This window comes from Drosophila montana, unplaced genomic scaffold (genome assembly GCF_035044405.1).
Source record: "Drosophila montana isolate Dmon_TW-CO22-7 unplaced genomic scaffold, ASM3504440v1 contig_402_1, whole genome shotgun sequence".
NCBI classification, from domain to species: domain Eukaryota; kingdom Metazoa; phylum Arthropoda; class Insecta; order Diptera; family Drosophilidae; genus Drosophila; species Drosophila montana.
Genome location: NW_026998739.1, coordinates 4,873,127 through 4,894,792, shown reverse-complemented (window position 1 = coordinate 4,894,792; position 21,666 = coordinate 4,873,127). Strand labels below are relative to the sequence as shown.

The 21,666-nt window shown below is 36.5% G+C and overlaps 2 protein-coding genes across 2 annotated transcripts in view; both read left to right on the top strand.

Moving 5' to 3' along the window:
* The first annotated feature begins 15,405 nt into the window (after window positions 1-15,405).
* DIP-theta (Dpr-interacting protein theta) overlaps window positions 15,406-21,666 on the top strand; it is a 65,797-nt gene continuing 59,536 nt past the window's right edge. Inside the window, exon 1 of the mRNA XM_064697664.1 lies at window positions 15,406-15,626. The gene's annotated coding sequence lies outside the window, so the exon portion shown is untranslated. The remainder of the gene's footprint in view (window positions 15,627-21,666) is intronic.
* Window positions 16,217-17,097, top strand: LOC135439112 (uncharacterized). Its single transcript, XM_064697738.1, has 2 exons — window positions 16,217-16,318; window positions 16,372-17,097. Exons 1-2 carry the CDS (start codon window positions 16,231-16,233, stop codon window positions 16,992-16,994), a joined length of 711 nt encoding a protein of 236 aa, XP_064553808.1. The 5' UTR covers window positions 16,217-16,230; the 3' UTR covers window positions 16,995-17,097.

The window sequence follows — 21,666 nt, the reverse complement described above, 5'->3', positions numbered from 1 at the left end:
TTTTAATGAAAGGCTCACAGGAAACTCATAGATTAGTTAAAGTCATCAATATGAACAGGTAGGCAAGAGATTTTCTCTAAGCCACAGGCAAGGGTCAAATATATAGGTAAACGAAGGGTCAAATATATAGGTAAACGAAGAAGTATTTATTCATGATATGTAGTATAGTTTTGAGAGAGGCTGAGATATATGAATATAGATTTAAATTTATCGAATATTATGAATGAGTAGTATTTATAATTGTAATTAATATTAGGTATTTATCTGTGTACATAAAAAATTCGTGCTGACTGCCAAAAGGGCTTTGATAAATTCGAACTGCAAGTGGAAAAAGCGATGGTTGTATGAAAAGCAACAACTATAAAGCAGGCACAAAAGTGTGCTTTCTGAACGTGACACCAAGAGCGTGCGTGAGCTAGGTGTCTCAGCGTTGAACTAGCAAGCTTGAGGTCGCTGGTTCAAATCCAAAAGAAAATTTTAATATTTATGTGTGTTAAAAGCAAGAACTTTAAAGTGGAATTGCAAGACCTGGCTAATCAGCTGCTATTTGAACTGTTGAAAAGTTGCTGGTTCAAATCCAGCAGAACACATCTATTTTTATGCTTTTTAAAAGCAAAAGCTTTAAAGTTAAATTTCTTGACTAATCTAGTCAGCTGCTATTTATTTGAGTTGTTGAAAAGTCGCGGGTTCAAATCTAGCAGACAATTTAAATATTTATAAGAGTTAAAAGCAATTAATTTAAAAAAAAATAACTATGCATACAACTCTGTGTTATAGCACATAGTAAATATTTAGATAACTCTCAATTGGAGTCTACAGCAAGACATGTCAAGAATAATACAAAAAGACCAAAAGGCAAAAATATTATATTTATACAATATTATATCTACATAACAGTATGCGTAAATATTTGCTGAAACAAACATAAATCTTGACAAGTTAACAAGTATATTAATTAATTAATATATCAATAGACCAAATTATACGACTGCTTTCTAGACAACTTTATAAATTAAAACTTCACCCAGCTAAATTAATGAAAACATATTAAGCTCTTGGTTGTTTGTCATTTGGAACTTAATCTTAAGTATCTCTACACGAATGTGTAATAGAAAAATTGTAATTAAATCTTATAAGCCGTTACGGTGTCTACAAAGTATCTTACAAAATGCTCTCCACTTGGCATATCATTTATTTCTTTCTCTTTTTTGTTGCCTCTGGGCGACATGCAAACAATTTTTGGTCATGCAACTGTTTTTTCGGCTGGGCGAGCTTTACCCCACACAGCTACAAGCCACAGCGCGGCTGTTTGCTGCGGCTGGGCGCAGGGCCATAACCGAAAACGCAACAGCCACAGTGAGCCCTCAATTCAGAAGCCAACAGTGTGGCACCTTTTCAGCCCACATTGTGGCCCGACGCCGCGATGCTTTTTGCAGCTGGCTGCACATTTTGATTAGCCGTCGGCAGTGCTGGGCTTGCTGTGGTTTGCTTTTTAACATTTGCCGCCAGGTTTTAAACACACCAGAAAGCACACACACACACTCACGCACACACACACACACAGACTGCCTGCGCTGCTGTCTGGCCGACTCATATGAGCCGGAAGCGCAATATAAAGGGCATTTCCGGTATTTAGATTGTGTTGTTTTGGACTCACGTGCTCGTGTAGTCGCTGCGATTTGTGCTTATACAGTGAAAACTCTTGTAATGGAAACTGCTCTCATTTTTTCTTCATTTCCTCTGAATATTTTTCGCAACAATTCTTAAACGAACGCGCACAGCATATTTAGTATCATTAAGTAAATGGGCTTAGTTTAAAGATTATATTTAGTATTACTAAAGTAAGTTCATTTATAGCTTATTGAATAAACATACTAAGTATAGTATTAATATTAAAAAAAAAATGAAAATTAAATTCTGATATCCGGAAATAATAACGGACCCGAGAAAATTTCAAAATTATGCAAAAGTTGCGCCTATATTACATTACATTGCGGTACATCCTTTCGAGTACCGCGGGATTCCGCAACTCGATTAAATATATATAAGGAAACTTTACTTACATGTAAACATTTAATTGGAATTTATTAAATAAATTAATGATACATCAATTAATTCGAGCCCAAGACTCGCTGTTCGCTTAGGTGAGTTTTCACTGTGCTTAACGGCAAATGCCTGCGCTTTAAAGTTGGAACAATGCGCATACGACGTGTGGTACGCGCGCATAAAATATGAGCCGGAGCATCTCAAGTGGATCAAACTTTGTCCAATCAAAATTAAGCTCTCTCTGATTGTGTCTGTGTGTGTGTGTGTAAAAAAACAAGTTCAAACTTTGAGATGCAATCTAAAACACACACACACACACACACACACGCAGGCACACACCGTCACAGACAGTTGGAGGCAAAGTCAATACACACGCTTCGAAAAGTTTTGTTGGCCCTTTCGGTAAAGTTTTTTTTTAGTAACCCACTCGACGAGTGTCCAAAAAGTGTTTTAGGTTAAGCGCAAACTTTACGCCAAACGCTTTTTGACGGTCATTTTAATAAATTGAAAAGTGGAAAATGTGCGAAAAATGGCATATCGATAAGGACGCGCCGGCGAAAAGTTTTATTTATTTTTCTTTTTTGTTTTTTTTTTATCTGTTGTTGTGTCTTGCGTTGTTTGTGCTGGCTCATAAAATCTGTTTACAGGCTTATAAATAAGCAATGTCCAGCACTCGCCCTGTTGTTGGTGTTAACGATTTGTTTTTTGCTTATAAACAAAAACCGGGCAAGCAGAAAAACTTTCGCTTCCTGTTTTGGACGGGGGGCAACTTTTCTATAATGCCATATCTTATGCATGTCAAGGGCCAAACTAAACAAATCAGCTTTAACAGAAGGCTTCTACGGCAAAAGTTTTTACATTTTTATTGAGTTTGCTTTGTAATTTAAATTGTTTGCCCTCAACTTGTTGACATAGAAATAAAGGCGGGTGCGGGTTGGGCGGAGGAGGAGGCGAACTGCTGCACTGTGCCGCTGTGCAAAGCGCTTGCTAACAATATAAACCATTGGCATTTAATCTCTTCGGCTGACTTTCAATCAATCGCATCAATGTTCATTGTGGCGTCTAACAAATTGTCCGCCTGGCTGCCCTCCACACAGGCCAAAGCATAATCGATGCTGATATAACAGCCACGCCAGCCGAGAAAAGGGCAGCCAACCGGCGCATGTATGCGTGTGTGTGTGTGTGTGTGTGTGTGTGTGTGGGTGTGTATGGGTGTTCGCAGTAAAAAGCAATATAAACGCACAAATACTGATATGTACATTAAATCACAACAACTTGTCATTGCTGTGCTCACAGCAACATTTCTCTTTTCAATTTTGAACAATGACAACATCATCGGTGCCATGGGGCGTATACGTTATGTGTGCTTCTGTTACTGCTGCGAGACCTCGCTCCAGCTGCACAACTCAATTCATCGGAATTGAATCATATGGCGAATTCTATTGCCCTTTGAGAGTCTCTTTAATGCCGCTTCTTCTTCTTCTCTTTAAACAATTGCGTTTAATCAAATGAAATTGCGTTTTAAGGAGACCAAATAAATTATATAAATTGCGTTTATTTGTCTTGTCAAATATATAATGGCCAGCCTGGGTTGTGAGCGTCGAACTGCCAAATGGGCAATCGCTGGTTCAAACCTAGCAAAAATTTTACATTTTTATTATTATTTATAAAATTTGTATACAATTTAAACGGATTATATTTGATGTTGAAGCGAATTGCAGAAGCAATTTCGGTTCCACTTTCAGCTTTAACAGTTATTTATTAAAACCGCGCGACGCCTGGTAATTTCTTGTAGGTACGAATAAGATTTGGTACTAGACACAAATATTTAATAATAAAATGTTGTATTATAACAATAATACAATTTAAATAAATATAATAAAATAAGGCCTCCAAAAGGAATTAAGATTTACTTTAACTAAAAGATACATAATATATATGGACTGAAAGAAATACATTTCATTCTTTATTTTATTTCAAATACTTTTCAATTGGATTTTATGTTCTGATTTTACTAATAGATTTACAATAGATACGGACTGTATAAAATATGTTCCAGTCTATATACTATTCTATTCTCTTTTATGAAATGAATGAAGGAAGTTCAATACCAAGATATTGCAGGTGTTGCGCTTTACAGTTCGAACCCGCCTTAAGATGCAGTTTGTGCATACCAACTTCGCTTAAGTTAACTTAGTTCAGATACGTTTCTTAGAATTAGAACTTGTAACTTGTTTCATTGTCTCGTGCTTGACGTGAGAGCCACAAGTCCACAAGTCTGTTACCCTTTCCTTTCGCACGCACTCATCTTAAATGCCAACTTCCCGCCTTGGCAAACCCCTTTGGGCGTCATTCACACTCGTATGTTTGTGTGGCACGGCTCGAATAACAGCATAATTCATTTTGTCACTTGTATCTGCTCGTTATTAAATTGTTTTGTGCAGCCACTCTTAACCTTGCCACACTCATTCAGCACCCTGCACGCCCCTCCCCTGGCATACCCTTCGACCACAACTCCAGCTGGGAAATTTATGCAAATTATAATACGCAAATGTACAAGTTATGCTCGGGCACAATAAACAAGAAATGTGCAGAGCGCGCTGTGGACTGAGACAAAAGAAACAACTGGCAGACAACGACAACATTAACTCGGCTCGACACGGCTTGGCTTCCCTTGACTTGGCTCCGCTCCGCTCCGCTCAGCTCTGGTTGGGTCTGCCCTGGTCCTGGGCAGGATAGATGTCCTTGTGCCCTGGCATAATTGCAAGATCTGCATGTCTATTTGTCTGACTGCCTGCCTGAATGCCTGGCTGCCTGCATGTGAGTGCCACATATGCAACGTGGCTCCCAAAAGGAGTCGCCTTATGTGCGTACAAGTCGAGCAGCTCGTGTTGCCTGACATAATTGCAACAATTGGATTCGTTCTTGGCCCCGCCTTTTTCTTTGTCTATGCATTGTCTTTGTGGCCGCATTCAGTCAACACTGTACATAATTGTTATTACTGTATTGTAAATGTTTTAACTGCCAACTACTTCAAGTTGTCCATTGATACAGCTTTATTAATAATGGCCAATATATTTGAGTGAACATTTTTAATAACTTTACGATTACATTTGAATATTTATTGTTATCTTTTATATCTTTGTTATTCTTGAATTTATTTTAATATTTTTCGTCATTTTGAATTAAAAAATATATTAAATTCGTAATTACTGTAGAGGTTGAAGCGGCGACTTCTTGCTTGCTGGTCCGACGCGCTAAACCAAAAGGACCTCTTCATTCCCCTTACTTCCTTTTAATAATTTTAACATATATGAAGCTTTACAGTCTCTTATTATAACTCTCTGCACTGAGATTTAATAATCGTTGCTTAAGTTGAACCTGTAACTTCCCGCTTGCTGATTCGACTCTCAAAAATTTAAATCATGCACTCTCTTGACATCATTTTAATAATTTTTTTCATATAAGAGACTGTTTAGTATAATTTTTCTATTTCTCCATCATTCACATTTGAAGTTGAACCGGCGACTTCTCACTTGCTAGTTCGACGCACAAAAATCTAAGTCATGCACTCACTTAACTTCATGTTAAACCTTTTTTTCATTTGCGAAACTGTCGAGCATATTATTATTTCCATCCCCACTAAACTTTTAATATTTATACTAAATGTTTTTCATAAAAATATCAAGCGCTTTATAAAATCGACTCTGTGTGCGGGGCAACAAGTCCATCAACTGGGTCTATTTAAGTCCGTATTCCGTTTTTTTTTATGCGCGCTTTTTTATGCGCCCTTTAGAGGCCATAATCCATTGGCATTGGCTGCTGGCCAAACAGTTGGCACTCGGCGGAAGCCATTTCGGCGATTATGAATAATATTTTATATTTTTTTTTCACTCTGAAGCAATATGAAAATGCATAAATTGAAACTGAAACTTGAACTTTGTGCAGCTAATTGAAGGCAGGCAATTCCGGAAAAGAGCTGCGCCAGCCTTTTGATAGATCGCGTCGGGTCAAATGCTCGAAAGCCGATGCCAAAAATGATTCTCTGCTGTTTTTTTTTTCTTTTGCATGAAAATTCAATTTGACTGTTGCCGTTAATAAATGAATAAAAGAAGATAGTTAAACTGAAAACAAAATGCAAATATAAATGAATAAAAGAAGATATTAAAATACTGAAAAAATACAAATTTGTGGGGGTTGGTGCAATTGCAGTAAATTTTTCAATCGGCCCAACAATTTTAAACGCAATTTAAAGGCAGCGACTGGGTAATTAACATTGATGACTGCCCCGTCGGAGTGTGAGGGGTGAGGGGTGTGCGGTGCGGGGTGAGGCGTTGCCTAGAGTAAATAAAATGCACAGCAATTGCAAATGTCGAGACTTCAATCAATGTGCCTCAGCAAATTGGCAGCCGCAGCGGACGCAGACGATTTGCCCTCAAGCGTAGCCAAAGGGCAAAGTGTTTAATGCGTTGCGTTATGGCACAAGCCAAATTAAAGTCCAAAAGAGCTGTAAAGCTCATCAAGTACAACTTTCTGATATGGCCACAATACAATAAGTTAATAAGCCTTCAGCAATTTGTAAGCAGATTATGTTATTAACACGCGTTGAGCTAACAAACGAAAAGTCAGCGGTTCAAATTTAGCTGCAAAATTGTTCATGTGTTTGCACATTTAATGTTTTTAATCGCAAAGAAAGAAACAAACAATTATATAGTCATTTATTCAACAATGAAAGGCATGTGAATGAGTGTAAATAATTTAAATGAAAATTCTTTTGTTTTTTTTTTGTGTTCAATAATAATTATATCTTACGTATTTCATGTAGGCAGTAGGGAGCTTCAGCACGAAATTTCGGAAAATTTAAAAAATATTTTTTATTTTTTAAATAAAAAAAAAACACCTAAAAATAAAAGTTATAAAACTCATACAGCAAGAACTTTCATTCTCTGAGCAAATATAATAAAATAGTAGCGCAGGCAGATTTTTTGCATAGTTTAGGGATCACAAACTCGAAGTTAAAAAATATGCTAAGATTATGTTTTATTTTTAAAATAAAAGAAGATCATTAAAAGTTGCTTTAAATAAACTTGAATATTATTTAAAAAGTATTTTTATTCTTTGCGGAAATATAATATAATAGTGGGAGTATGCAGATTAAGGACAAGGCTTAGGGATCAAAGCCTCGTTAAAAAATTGTTAAAAATATTGTTTATTTTAAAAATTAATAAAGGTTATTTAATGTAAAGTCCAAAGTTAAGAAATATTTTACTCTGAGCAAGTTCTATTTTTTGCATTTAAAAACACATTTAAAATAAAAAAAAAAGTCCCAAAGTAAGAAGTATTATTCAATTAAAACTAACAGCTGATTTGCTTTGTTAAAATTGTATTATGGGTTCAAAATCACGGTCAAATGGATAAATATATATATCTTTAGAAATTGCCTTTGCACATTGCCTGCAAAAATGAGTTTTATATCTTTATTTTTTCAAGGAATGCACCAGATTTGGCTCATGACAAGCACTGAGCGTGGGTTGCAAATGTGAGAGGCGGGAGGGGGTGCAGGGAACTCAATTGCAGCAAAATGTGCAGAGCACAGCAAACAAGTTGCGAGCAAGGACTACAAATCGGTAGAAGTCTTTGGCATTTACCTATTGCAAACGCGGCCAATCGTAGCTGGATTTATGCTCAATAACTAACTCAAATCACGTTCGGCAAATGCTTACAAAATGTTACAACAAAATTTTGCACGATGCAAATCTTTTATTGACAGCACGTTTTACTTGTAGACAGGCGTTTTTCACATGTTTCTCAACTCATGCGCCTCTGTGTGTGAGTGTGTGCCTGTGTGTGTGTGTGTGTGTGTTAAAGAAAACTTTACAAAATAAAAAACCATAATAATAATGATAATGTTAAACCAAAAAAAGTGTTGCAATTTAATTGATTTCAGTTGAAAGCGCATTGCCAGCAATTTGTTGGTTTTTATGCCACACAATTTTTGCTTGCCTCAAAATGTTGCAACAAATCACACAGCTGCGTTTAATTGAACTATATATATATAAATATATATATTTAATATGAAAACATTTCGAATGTGCGTTTTGTGGCGCTTTTGATTGAATTCACCTGAAATGTTGGTTCGCTCATAACGTGGCAATAGAAATTGCTTGAATGCGGGGGCCAATTTATTGATTGATTGGTTGATTGATTGAATGCTTGATGGCCGCCACGTGTCGAGCGCCCTTCCTTTGAAGCATTTTATTTTTATGGCAAACTCGTAATAAAACGAAGTCTTCTTATGTAGTTGCAATTAATTTTCATTTAACACCCAGCAAATCGTGCCAAATCGCAGTACATATGTCTGAACGTGTGACTTTATGGCCTCCACAAATCTGGCTTCCTTAATCAGAAAATAAATACACAAATAAACAGAAATAAAAAGAAAAACATTTGCTAAAAGAACGTTGCCAGACGAGGCTTCCCGAGTAAAATTATTGGGCCTCTCTTAATTTTCAGTTAACTGGGTTTTAAATATAAAACATCTGGAGAATTTTAAGAATAAAAGATACTCAGAGGTAGTAGGAAATTATTTTAAATACATTTAAATATAATATTCAAAATCTTGAATGAGTCTGTCAATGCAAAGGTGTACAGATTTTGTCATTTTAAAAGAAAAGAAAAATATAAATGATATATAAAAATTATATTATATTTTTATTTCCTATTGCGAATGTATTGAAGAAATAAGCACAAAATCATAAAAATAAAATATAAAATAATATACAGCTATAAAAAGTAATAATAAAAATAATTATAATAAAAAAAAAATTTAGAATAAAAATAAAATAATAACAATAATAATACAGCGTCATCCGCAACACAATTAATTCAGTGTGATTTGAACCGGCGATCATCATGAGATAATTTGCATCTTTAAAAAGTTTTGGTGTTTTTAGTTTAACCAAATGGTTAGTAAAGACTGGTTTTGATTTATTTTGCTTAAGCCACTTAAATATAGTTAAAACTAAGAACCAATTTATCGAGATTTGAGCCGTCAACCTGCTGGAACTTAAGTGAACTATAACAAGATTTGTTATTAATACTTTAATCAAATGGTTTGCTAAGATTTATTTAAAATATATTTTATAGTGTGATTTGATATATATTTGGCTCAAAGCGTTGCGCTCAAACCACAAAATTAAAAACTTAAAAACACATTAAATTTAGCCTGATTTGAACCTGCGGTCTTCTCGATATAATATTTAGTTAAAAACAATTTTTTGTGTTTATATTTTAACCAAGTTCCTTGATAGGAGACATTTGAGAAATTTGTAACGCGTGATTTGAGCCAGCGACTTGTTCCTAATTAGTTTAACGCTCAGAACCCTAACTCACACGGGCTTTTAAATGATAAAAAAAAGGTTTTTAACTGTCAGCCCATTGCCAAATGAATATGTTCAGCAAATACTGTGCACTTGGCCCAATGAATATGTTGTTGAGTACTCAGAATCATATTATCCCTTGATTATGCCTCGATATACATATATATGCAGCTCTATTAGTTTAGTTCTATATTTATTTGCCACTGTAGCTCATATTTAAGCTGCACGCAAATCGCTTTCAACGCGAAACTAACTCTATTTGCTCGCCATGAGATTTATTGGCATATCTATGAGATTAGTGCGCTTCACGGATTAATGCACTAAATGGCACTCAACGTGCTAAAATATAAACTAAACAAAACAATAAACAAAATATCACTGCAAATATTTATTTATATGTGGACACAAAATTCCATTAAGCAAATATTTGCCCGGGCGTTCATTTATTTTGTTTTAACATCGAAAACTTTCGCAGGGTTTGACAATCATTTCAAATGTGTGAAATATTTTCGAGTGCATACAAATTTGAGGCACTGTTGTGTGAAATTTAATTAGTTCGTCTGCCTCAAAATATACCAAACAATTTTTGAACACATTTGCGGCTTAGCAATCAAAGCAAAGTCACTTGAAATATTTGCTTATTGTTTTTTTTTTGCTTTACGGTTCAGTTAATTAATTAATTTTCTAATTTAAATGTAGTTCCAATAAAATTGCCACACTTGTTGGTTTATTTAACTAGAAATTGGAATTATTCGAAAAATGGTTTACATTTGCATTTCATAAAATTTGGTTTAGTTACAGAGAGCACACACTTTTGACTGCAAATCGACTTGCCACACTCTGCTTGCCACATGCGGCACCATCAATTTCCACAATTTCACAGCTCTGACTTTTGGCTGCCGCCTAAAGCGCAGATACACAGCTTAGTTCTGGTCAGCATAGCGGCTGTTATAATTAGTTTGACTGCGTTTTCACGCAACGTGCCCCACAGCCAAATGTGTGGCAGCTGCTTTTGCCACCTGGCTTGCTAAATCAAAATTGCGCGCATTCCATGGGCCAACGCACCTTGCCCCAATTTCGGTTTTCCAAGACGTTTTCCTCAAACTCAGCATTTATTGCTTCACTTTTCTCACATATTTGCAAAAGAGAAATGTCGACAAGGGTATTAAATCTTCGGCGTGCAGAAAATGTCCTTTAATTCTGCTCTTTTCTTAAATTTATTTATTTAATAATTAATAATTAGTTACATGAAATCGGGATTCAAATAATGTTGTAAAATCCTGATTGGTATAAAATTGGCACAGTGCTTACATATTTGATATTTTTGTGTTTTCGATATAATTTTAGCGCTTACGGCCTGGGGGGAAATGAGCGTGTCGCCCTGGAGGTGGGTGGGCGTGGTTGTTGTCGTGAAGGGGGGGGGGGGGGGAGGGGTGACTATTTGGGCATTTTACCCTTATGGAACGGCTCTTTCCTAGCGAGCCTGTTGGCGTGTGCGGCTAGCAGTTTCTTGTCTGGGACGGAATTGGATTTGGTCTTCTCCCTAGGGTATCTTCAAGTCCCTGTGACACACTTAAAAAAACGCGGTGCTCCCATCCGGCACAGAATCCATGGAGAGATTACAATCTTTTCCGATTCGATGGAGCAGCCAAGCCCGATTGGCCTCAGAGCTGGCGGCTCTTCCTGGTTTATGAATGAAACGGAAAGTATTCCTTAATTTTAGTTTTAATTGTCCGTTCCACTAAAATATTGCATTCCGCAAATATTTACTTAAATGTTTATTTTTAAAATTTATTTTTTTGTATTTTTGACAGTATTAACAAATGATAACAGCGCGCCAAGTTTTTTCTAATACACATTTACCTATATATATTTTCTTATGTTCAGTTTCCAAACCCTTTAAAATTTCTTAGCAGTTTTTCTGGCGTGACAGCAGAGTATCTTAAAGTATGCAGAGAATCTCATCTACTTTTTGTCTTTGCCTGCTACCTTACACTCCCTCCCTCTCTCTCTCTCTCTCTCCGTCTCACTTTATCGCTCACTATTTCGTCACCCGCTGGGCACTTTGGTTGCCTTATTAAGTTGGCGCCTTGACGGCAACTGAAACCCCTGCCCCTCTCGGACCAACTTTGTGCATGCCAATGATACTTTTATACAACTCATTTTTCTTCTTCGTTTTATTTTTTCAACATTTCTTTGCCTTTTTTCTTTTTTCTTTTTTTTTGCCGCGCCGTTTCGCATCGTCATCGTTGCAACTTCATTGTCAAAGTTGTGCAAGTCGTGAGAGTCGCGCAAGTGGAAGAGAATTCCACAAAAATTGCAGCCCTGTGCGTTGAGCAAATAGCACCAAAAGAAACTGAACGAAACGTCGCCTCCTCTGCGGTATTTCAGTTAAGCGCTAATTATATGTAAATAGATCTAACGCAGCGGATGCTTAAGGTGCGAGATAATTGGACACCACGTTCGCGACGGGAGATGACAACTGACTCAAGTAACTGCAAAGAAAAAAGAACGAAAAAAAGGGAAATAATGTAATAATTTCCCGAATGGTAAGCAATTGTTTCAACTGCGCAAACTGGACAATTACCTAAGGTTTTAGTGGAATGGAAAGAATTAAAAAGAAATGAGAAGGTAAGACCTTATTATTATAATGTTTATATATATAAAATTAATAAATATTACTCATAGAAATTGGTTAATTTTCAAAGTTAAACTAATGATATGAAATGCGAAAGCATATTTTTTTAGAGTAGGGTTTATTTTAGTTTTAGATTGCGCCTTAACTCAATTTATGGGACTCTGCAAAGTGGGCGTAACCCGTTTGCATTTGGCTGACAATTTATTACGCCAGCTTTTTACTTTTAATCAAATGTCGCTGCAATTAGCCAAAGCCCATTTGCATAAATTCCTTTGCATTTAAGTCATTAGCACCCGAAAAATTTCATTACACTTTGTCGTGCGTGTGACCGAGAAGAACACCATTCAAAATATAAAAAAAAGAGAGAGGGAAAAAAAAGAGAAGAAATGACAAAATAAATGCAGAAGGTGGCTGGGTAAGCAACATGAGAGGGCGTGCGGTTGGATAGATAGACGAGAGGGGTGGATGGGGGGAGCCACATGAGCGACAGCAACCAACACGTACAAAACGCATAAACATTCTTGCTTAAGTGAGTTTGTACATAAATATTCCAACTAGAGCTGCAGCTGCGGGTGGCGAAAGGGGGCGGCGGGGGCTGTTAGAGTGTGTGTGTGTGTACAAAAATACTCAAAATGTATTCGAGTGTTTGGGTTAGCTCAGTTTCAGTTTCAGTTTCGGTTTCGGTTTTTGGTTTCGTTTGCATTTGCAGTTTTATTTATATGGCCGCAGGCGTTCCAAAGGCAACTACAAAACCAAAAGAGAAAAATATGTTTCACTTATGTTTAACTGTACGTTTTGTGCGTTTTACGGTCTTAGTTTAAACTATTTAAGCTAATCTTAAGTACTTGCTTAAATATAACATTAAATTACAGGCATTCTTTTCGCTTTATTTTATTTTCTTTAAATTCAAGAAATGATCTGAAGTTAACTGCATAAATAACAAAAATAGATTGTTGCATAGTTTAACTCGCTCTCTCACTCTCCCTCTCCCTCTCTTCCTTTGGGGCGACTATCCTGAAATGCAGCAATTACCAACATAACAGCTTTCATATTATGCAAGCGTCCGCTGGGAACTGCGAAGGCAGCAACAACTGTTCGACATTTGTGAAGTAACTGTCAAAAAACGAAAAAAAAAAATAATAAAAGACTTCAGCTGCTAACTTTATTCGCTTTATTCGCACTCCTTGCGGCGGCTTAAGAGAGCCGATTAAAGAGTGACAACGCGAAGAGAGAAGGAAATGTACGCGCAAAACACATCACTGACCTACATTAAGCGGAAATTTATTTGTGCCGGCTGCCAAATTGGTTCCCCAAACGCGTTGCCCTTATGACTATGACGGATATGGTTGGGTTTCTGTTCAGCTGCCGACTTGGCTCTGTTTACGTTGTTGGTGTTGCTGCTGCTGCTGTTGTTGTTGTTGTTATTGTTGTTGCTTTTGCTTTTCTTTGCTTTTCTTGCTGTTGTTGCTGTTGTTGTTGTTGGTCATTGGCTCAAATAATAATGGTTTGTAATTTGCATAAATAATGCTTGATTTTTGCATCGATGGCGTCCGCCCGCTCTATATTTGTGTGTGCGTGTGTGGTTAGTGTGCGTGTGTTTGTGTGTTGCTGCATTTTAAATGATTGAATGGTTTTGCTTTGTGAAGGCATGTTTAGTTAGCCAGCTGATTAGATGGACTCAATTATTTCGATAAATGGAGAAATTTCATTTTAGTGTAAATTTGTAAAGCTTTGCAATTACTACACGTTACCTGGTTAAGAACTTGAAAATAAATAGTCAATTATAATAATAATTAATTAATATATTTAAAGACTGCCAAACAGAAAGACGAAATTTGAATACACTTGCAGACATACAGAAATGCCCTTAAACATAATTTCTATTGTCAACCGATTTTTCCAAATGTACACAAACTTTAGTGGAATGAATTTGGTCAGGATATGAATCAAATTTTATACAAAAGCTCTATTTTCGACCGATTTTTCCAAATGGTCGCAAATGATTATTTTTAGTGGTCCGATTCTACAAGATTCTGTAGATATATTGGGGTGAATTTAATCAAGATATCTGGTGAATTAGTAATAATGTCTGACCAAAATTATTAGAATAGCTAACTCTATATATAAAACTGTTTGTCCTGACTGACTGACTGACTGACTGACTGACTGATTGGTGATCAACGCACAGCCCAAACCCTAAGAGCTAGGAAACTGAAATTTCCACTGTAGTTACCTTATGTGATGTAGGTGCACGTTAAGACGGGGTTTCGGGAAATTCCACCCGCAAGTGTGGAAAAATCGCGAAAAACGTTTGTATGTAACTTTTTTGTTTACCATCCGATCGGCCTCAAACTTATTTTCAAAGATCTTTGTTCAAATTCATTTGAGGGGTGCTTCACACTTTTTGAAAAATCCATCCCTCCTTGGTGCAAATGGGGGTCGAAGACTTGGTGGATGACGTTTTGTGTTCAAATTAATTTCCAAAGATCGATAAGAAAAATCATTGGAGACGTGTTTCATATTTTTCGCAAAATCTAAACTCCTTCGGTGGAAAATGCAATTCAAAGATTTTTTGGTGAATTTTAAGTTTTGTCCGATTTGCATACAAGTTGTTTGATTCCCGTCCGATCAGTTTCAAAATCATTTTCAAAGCTTCTTGAAAACATTGATTTTATAACATATGTACGTGCCACGGGCAAGGCCGGGTTATACCCGCTAGTATCATATAATAGTCCGATAACCCTTGTAAGGTTAGAGAAAAAAAAAAATTATTTTTGCCAAATACATTTTAAAGTAATTCTTGCATACTTTTACACACACACATATAATATAGCAAAAGAATTCGTTTGCTAACTTTAACAAAACATTTATTAACAATGCAATAATTTATTGCTTGACTAGCTAATTATATGCATTATTTGTCTAAAAACCAATTGCTTAAAGCCACAAATAAAACCAAAGTAAAACAATAAATTTTCAATTGGTAAACCTCAAATTATGCATTCAACGGGCCGCTGCGTTGTTTACAAGACCGCAAAACCAGCTGGTTAACAGTGCGCTGTTAAGTTTAACATTGCCGCGCTCTGTGGAAGTGTAACTCTTAAGCGTGTGCTGCGCTCTCTTGCAATGCCTGCACACACACACACGCGCAGGCACACACAGGCACACCGAGCAACTTCGTTGCTGTTTAGTAGTCGGCAACTTCGTTGTTCACTTCAAAGCGGCACGAACTTCGCGACTCTCTAGTTCGGCAAAGCCGATGGCCATTAAACGAGAAGCAACGAAGCGCAGCGTCTGGCCACTTGGTGTAATCAGTGCGTGCTGCTAAGTAAATTAGTTTAGTATGATTTTAGTGCGCAACGTTGACGGACGCGCCGCGCGACAATTCGTTAAGCAGCATTACAACAACGACAACGCGCTCGTGTCTTTTTATCTCGTCTTTGTGTTAGTGAGAGTGTTAAGCGTAACGGTACTTCGATTCAATTTCATATGTGTGGCCAATAAGTGCGGCCGCGGTATTTAACGGCACGCGCCTGAAAGCATGCAGCATCAAATTCAATACTGTACGTAAGAATATTAATAAAATAAACAAATAAATAATAAATTAAATAAGTAAAAGTCGTGTTGGCTTAAAATTAGTCACTTCAATATTTCCCCCTTTGGTAAGAAAAGGATTTCCTTATGTCTTTCGCTCGCTGTTAACTTAGACTCTGCTCCGCTGTCCTGTTTACTTTTCGACTGCAATTTCGGGCTGGGTTTTGGTTTGGGACTTGATTGCATTCTCTGTGCGCCCACTCGAGCGTGCTTCATTATGGCTGACAGTATTCGGCGTGCAGCCTGTTGCAATAAAAAAAAAAAACAAATTAAATAAAAATAAAACAAAATATAAAAAAGAGTAAAAGCAAAGACAATAACCATTGCCATGTTTATGGGGCATAGCATGGAATATAGAACGGCTCTTATGCAATTAAATTGAGCTGTTTTTTCAGCATTTGTTTTGATTGAAACATAGCTGGATTTTTTTGCGCTCAAACAAAATTCTGTATTATTTTTTTAATTGAACCAAAACCACAACAGACCGCATTGCGCTTGTTTTTCCATAATCAAGTCATGCAATAATATTTGTACCACTAAATATTAATCGAAGTTTTGTAGTTATATTTTTTAATGCAGAGACAAAGCGCAGTTTCACTTTTGTGGTTGATCACAATAGCTTTGGAAGTATTAAAGAACTGTTCAAATCATTTACATATTTGTAAGTCAGTCTTCGAACATATATTTTCTACTTATATATATATATATATATAGTCTCTGAAATGGCTGCCAACGTACCCTTCTTTTATTGCGCCCTGATCGGCGATCGCGGAACCGGAAAGACGAGTTTCACTTTGCGCCACCAGACGGGCGAATTTGTCAAGAAATATCGGCCAAGTTTAGTTTGTGACAATTCCCTGCTCGAATTCCATACAACCAAGGGCGATATTCAATTCAGTGTCTGGAACACGGTGCAACTAAACGACTTGTACTTTCTGAATGTCCAGTGTGCGATTATTATGGCCGAGGCGAATGCCAGTAAATCATTTATCCGTGTGCCCAGCTATCAGAGCGAGCTGCGGGCGCACTTTGGCGACATTCCAATTGCGCTCTGCGGCAATAAGATGGATCTGGGCACGCGCGCCTCAAAGTCATATCAGCTGTACTTGGCGAATGGCGAGATGTTCGAATATTTTGATATATCTGTTAAGAAGACGCTCAACTGTGAGCTGCCATTCCTATGGCTGAGCCGCCAACTGCTGGCAAATGCCGAGCTGCAGTTTGTGGCCAAGCCGGCACGTTTTCCACCAGACATACCCAAGCGCCACTGGGAGAAGATTTTCTTGGAGAACGAGTCTATCAACCAGGTGCCACCCATTGCGGATGACGAGTGGTAATCCCTTGCAGATTCCTCTACTCATTCTTCTCTTCTGTTCACGATGTATTTGCGTGCTGCAACATATATGCATACAATTATATATATTTTTTAGTTTAACAATATACTTCCATTCAACATCTTTTACTCTACTTATGGGTTATTATAGCCTTGTGTCAAGATTCTAAGCCGCTTAGGGTATTTACATTCATTCACGATTTATCCAGCTTCGTCTGCCTGACTTTGCCGTGTGTGTATATAAGTTTTTTAGCTACCTTTAAGAACAATTTGTCTGAATCCTTGCTGCGAATAGTAAATATGTCGATGCCAGCTGAATCGGTTCATAGTTGACATATTATATATAATTTATATATTTAAATCATATCTGATATAATGAAAGCGTCAGCACTCTCAGCATGAAGCTTAGAGGCAATGAACCCCCCTCAAGGCGAAAAACCAAATATATTCAATATTTGATCGAGCTCAATTGTATATCTAGCTATCGCTTGAGCTTGAATAATACGTTGTATATTATTAAATAAATTGCTTTCAATTAGTATGAGATGCCTAATTAATATTATGTCTCATCACATTATCAATCATAAGAATTCCACTCGTATTGCTTTCCAGTTGCAACATTTAATTCTGTCTCGCACTCTAAACATGGCTAATGAAAAGTCGAAGAGGTTTTAACTAAAACTAACAAATAGCGCTAGTTTACGTTTGGCCATATTGCTAGCCACACACACGCACACATACCCACACACAATGCAGCACCCAAAGCAGCTCACACACACACACACTCGCACACACACTCACACACTTGCCATAAAACCAACATGAAATTTGGTGCATCAACTGAACGACCCTCGCTTGTGGCTGGCCATTCAATAACCAAGCTGAAATATGCGCGCACCAGAGGCGTCCGCAAGGGGTTTGATATTTTGGGCAACTAAGAGACCGTTTATAGCCACACGTGTTGACGAAACCCTTTTAAAAATATGAGCATCTTGTTCGTATTGCTATTAAAAAAAATAACATTTTTATAATATAGCTAAAGCTAAATATCCCGATTATTTAATATTATTTTTCTTATAAAAAATACGTTTTTCTTTTTTCTTTTTCTTTTTGGTATTAAAGTCCAAATTAAATTTGGACATTGTGTTCCCTTTTGAATTATGGGCTATTCCCTTTGACGAATATAATTAAATTTATTTGCAAGAATATATGCATAAATACTGGGTATCCTTGCCCTGGACACCCATTTCTGAAAATCGTCTTCTGCTAAAAATAAATATATATTCAGGACTCTTATTTCTAAGAGTCTTCTGCTAAACGTAAATATATTTATATTCTAAGAATGTTTTCTCCTAGACATCCATTTTTTTTATAGCCTTCTGCTTAAAATCAAAATATATATATCCTTTCTCCAGACACCCGTGAATGAGTATCCTATGTTCTGTTCGCCAATTTAAACAAGTTTCATGCTTAAAACAAATTTATATATATATGTATATACCCTAAGACCTAAATATCCTTTCTCCTGGTCATCCATTTCCGGAAGCCTTCTACTAAAAATAAATATAAATGATACTTAGGATATAGCTAAGTATCCTTTGTTCCAAATAAATATTTATATTTTAAAATTTAAAATCAATCTTAAGATTTCTATCCACAAAAGTTAAGTTATCGATTAGATAATCTAAGTTTAAGCTGGGCTCAAATTAATATTGGCTTAAAATAAATAATAATATATATCTTGAAATAATAATAATTAATAATAGCAAGAAAATGAAAAAAAATATAAAAAAGGTTAGTTTAGAAACTAACCCTTTGCGAATTCCTCAGCAAGCCACTGACACACACACACACCATCACAATACACACACAACTACACACACACACACATGCGACTGCCCTGGGCCATCAGCCTCGTTGTGCGTGCGCTGCAAATATGCGTTTTATGCTCTTTGTGCGGCTTGGACGGCATTTTGTGTTCGGGCGATGCTGTCCGCTAATTAGGCAATATGCACTCGATTCTGTTATAATCATTAAACCCAGTAAATGCATGACTACCACTCACACGCACACACACACACACACGCACACGCAAACAATTTTCATAGCATAGTTTCAGGCATTTCAATAATATTTCGCTGAAATGGCGACGATCGCAATTCGAGCAACAATTAAAAACCGCCAATAATTTTGGTAGCTTTGAAATCAGTTGGAGCTGTTGCTCATTTCGGTTTTGGTTTTTGAAATAATAAATTTTGCTGTTTAAACAGGTCGGAACGGTTAGATTCCTTTCTTGTGGAATAACCAAAAGCAAATAGTTTCGGTTTATTTTAGGAGAAAAGTATAATGGAAACATGACAACATGAATATAAAAGCAATTAAATATATATATATATATATATATATATATATATATTTTTTTTTTCTACTAAAGACATTCAAATATAAAATATATATCATTTTGAGAATATGAAAATATTTAACACAAATTATATATTTATTATTTTTGCTATTAGGCAAATTCAAATGAAGTCTAGTTAAATTTGACATAGTTGTTAACGGCTTGGGAATGTAAAAAACCAACACATTCGAGATATTTCTTAGAATTTTGATATTTGAAAATATTTTGTGCAATATTTCAGCACATTTTTCTAAACTTTCCACAAAGCTTACATCATAGCAAATAATTTAGAATAATTGGGGCAAGAACAAGCTATATATATCCAATTAAATAAAAACAAGCGAATATGCCTAATGTTCGGTATGCCGAAATTTGAATACCCTTCTAGACGTTTCTTTTTTGCATATATGTGAGAAAAGTCAAGCTAATAAATGCTGAACAAAAAAGAATTCAATATGTTCACAACTAATTTAAATTTGCCTCTCAAAAAGGAGAATCAGTTAGAACTCGGTTCTTCTGAGCTTGAACAGAAATACAATTTCTGCGGTTCTTGAGCATATTATAAGAGATATATATATATATTGTCTTTTATATAACTTTGCCATGCATATACACATATAAATATTTACATATTTATATATATTCTGATTAACTTATAGTTGCTGTTCGTGCTGCGACAGATACGCTATAGTTATTTAAGTTTTGATTTTATTTAATATGTGTCTGAAAGTCTTTCCGGTCCGTCACGTAGGCAACTTAAAGTCAAAAACTTTGCAGATGGCTGGCACGGAAAACCAACAGGAAACGGATGTGAGCGAAAGCAAACACGTGTTGGGGAAAATCTTTGCTGCAACAATGTAAGCACTCGCCTTCAAATACACACCCCCACACACACACACACACACACACACCCACACACTCGCACAGACATCCCTCACCCTCATTGCATATGTAAACCGGCTTGTAAGCTGGCCAATTTTTTATGTATTTATGCATTTCTTCCTCTTATGGCAACATCCCTCGCTGCACTCCCTCCTCCCGCTGCTTGCCCATTCTTGACTCGCGTCCGACTTCGTATTAAAATTGTCGGTGGAGAAAATGCAGCAGCGCAACAACAACATTGCCACGCCCATCATCCCATAGTAGGTTAATCAAATGCAAGGCGAAAAAAAAAATTGCAATACGCGGCTCTGTGCAGCAGGAGGACTGGGGGAATGGGGGGCTGTCGGGTGCTGGGGCTTACGGCCAGGCTAGTTAGTTTGCGCGGGTGTCAGAGCTCGTTGGCGTCGCTTTGTGCGTTTGTGTGCGTGTTATATTAAAAAATTTTCCAGCCGAGAGAAGAGCAGACCAACAGCAGCAGCAGCAGCAAGAGCAACAGCAGCTGCTGAATACAAAAGAAAACTGACAGCTGACGCGGAGACGTGGACACTGGGACGTGGACGTGGACGTGGACGTGCAGATATGGCGGAAGGGACACGGACTTGATTCATTTTACTCGATTTCCAACGAGCTGCAGTCACAGCGTGAATTGCACGTCTATTCTGCTAGACTAACTCAAATTAACTATGCAAGTGAATGCTTAAATCGTTAAAAAATATACAAAATGAATGTGCATTAACTATACACAGATATACCAATTGATTAACCAGCATACGGGCTTGAACTTGTAACTTTCATCTAAATGCGAGCAGGCAATATTGAAAAACTTTGAGTCTAGAGAGAAGGATATAATATACATAAAACTCTTTGTTCTGACTGACTCACCGACTGACTAGCTGACTGACTGACTGACTGACAGACTGGTCCAATTTATTTAATATATTTTTTAGATCTAATCTTCTTTATTTTTACTTCCTCGTTTATCTTTATTTTATCAGTCGGCGTCACCTCGCGTTCTTTTCTTCTTTTCTTAGAGACTGACTTTTTCACAAAATACTTATTTATAGCTTAAACTTTTATTGCTTTACAACACTGGATATTGTGGCTGTTGACTTTTGAAAGTTTACATTTATGTTCACTGTTTACAGTCCCTTCAAATATGTTATCTCAAACTTTTTCCAATAGTGGTTAGCTTCACTTTAAATTATTTTCCAATAAGCCATTTCTTGGTCTTAAAGTAGATAAAAGTCTCAGGTATTAAATCTGAACAACATGATAATAGTTCGCATAGCTATTTCGAACTAACGTTAACTATTACTTATGAGAATTTGACTTTGACGTAAAAACTTTTGACTATCTTATTTAATAAATTATTAAACTTTTTGGATGGTTCACA

Coding starts and splice junctions, on each gene's coding strand:
- LOC135439112 (XM_064697738.1), top strand. CDS start 16,231: ATGCAGAGACAAAGCGCAGTTTCACTTTTGTGGTTGATCACAATAGCT. Junction 16,319..16,371: donor TTCAAATCATTTACATATTT/GTAAGTCAGTCT, acceptor ATATATATATAG/TCTCTGAAATGGCTGCCAAC.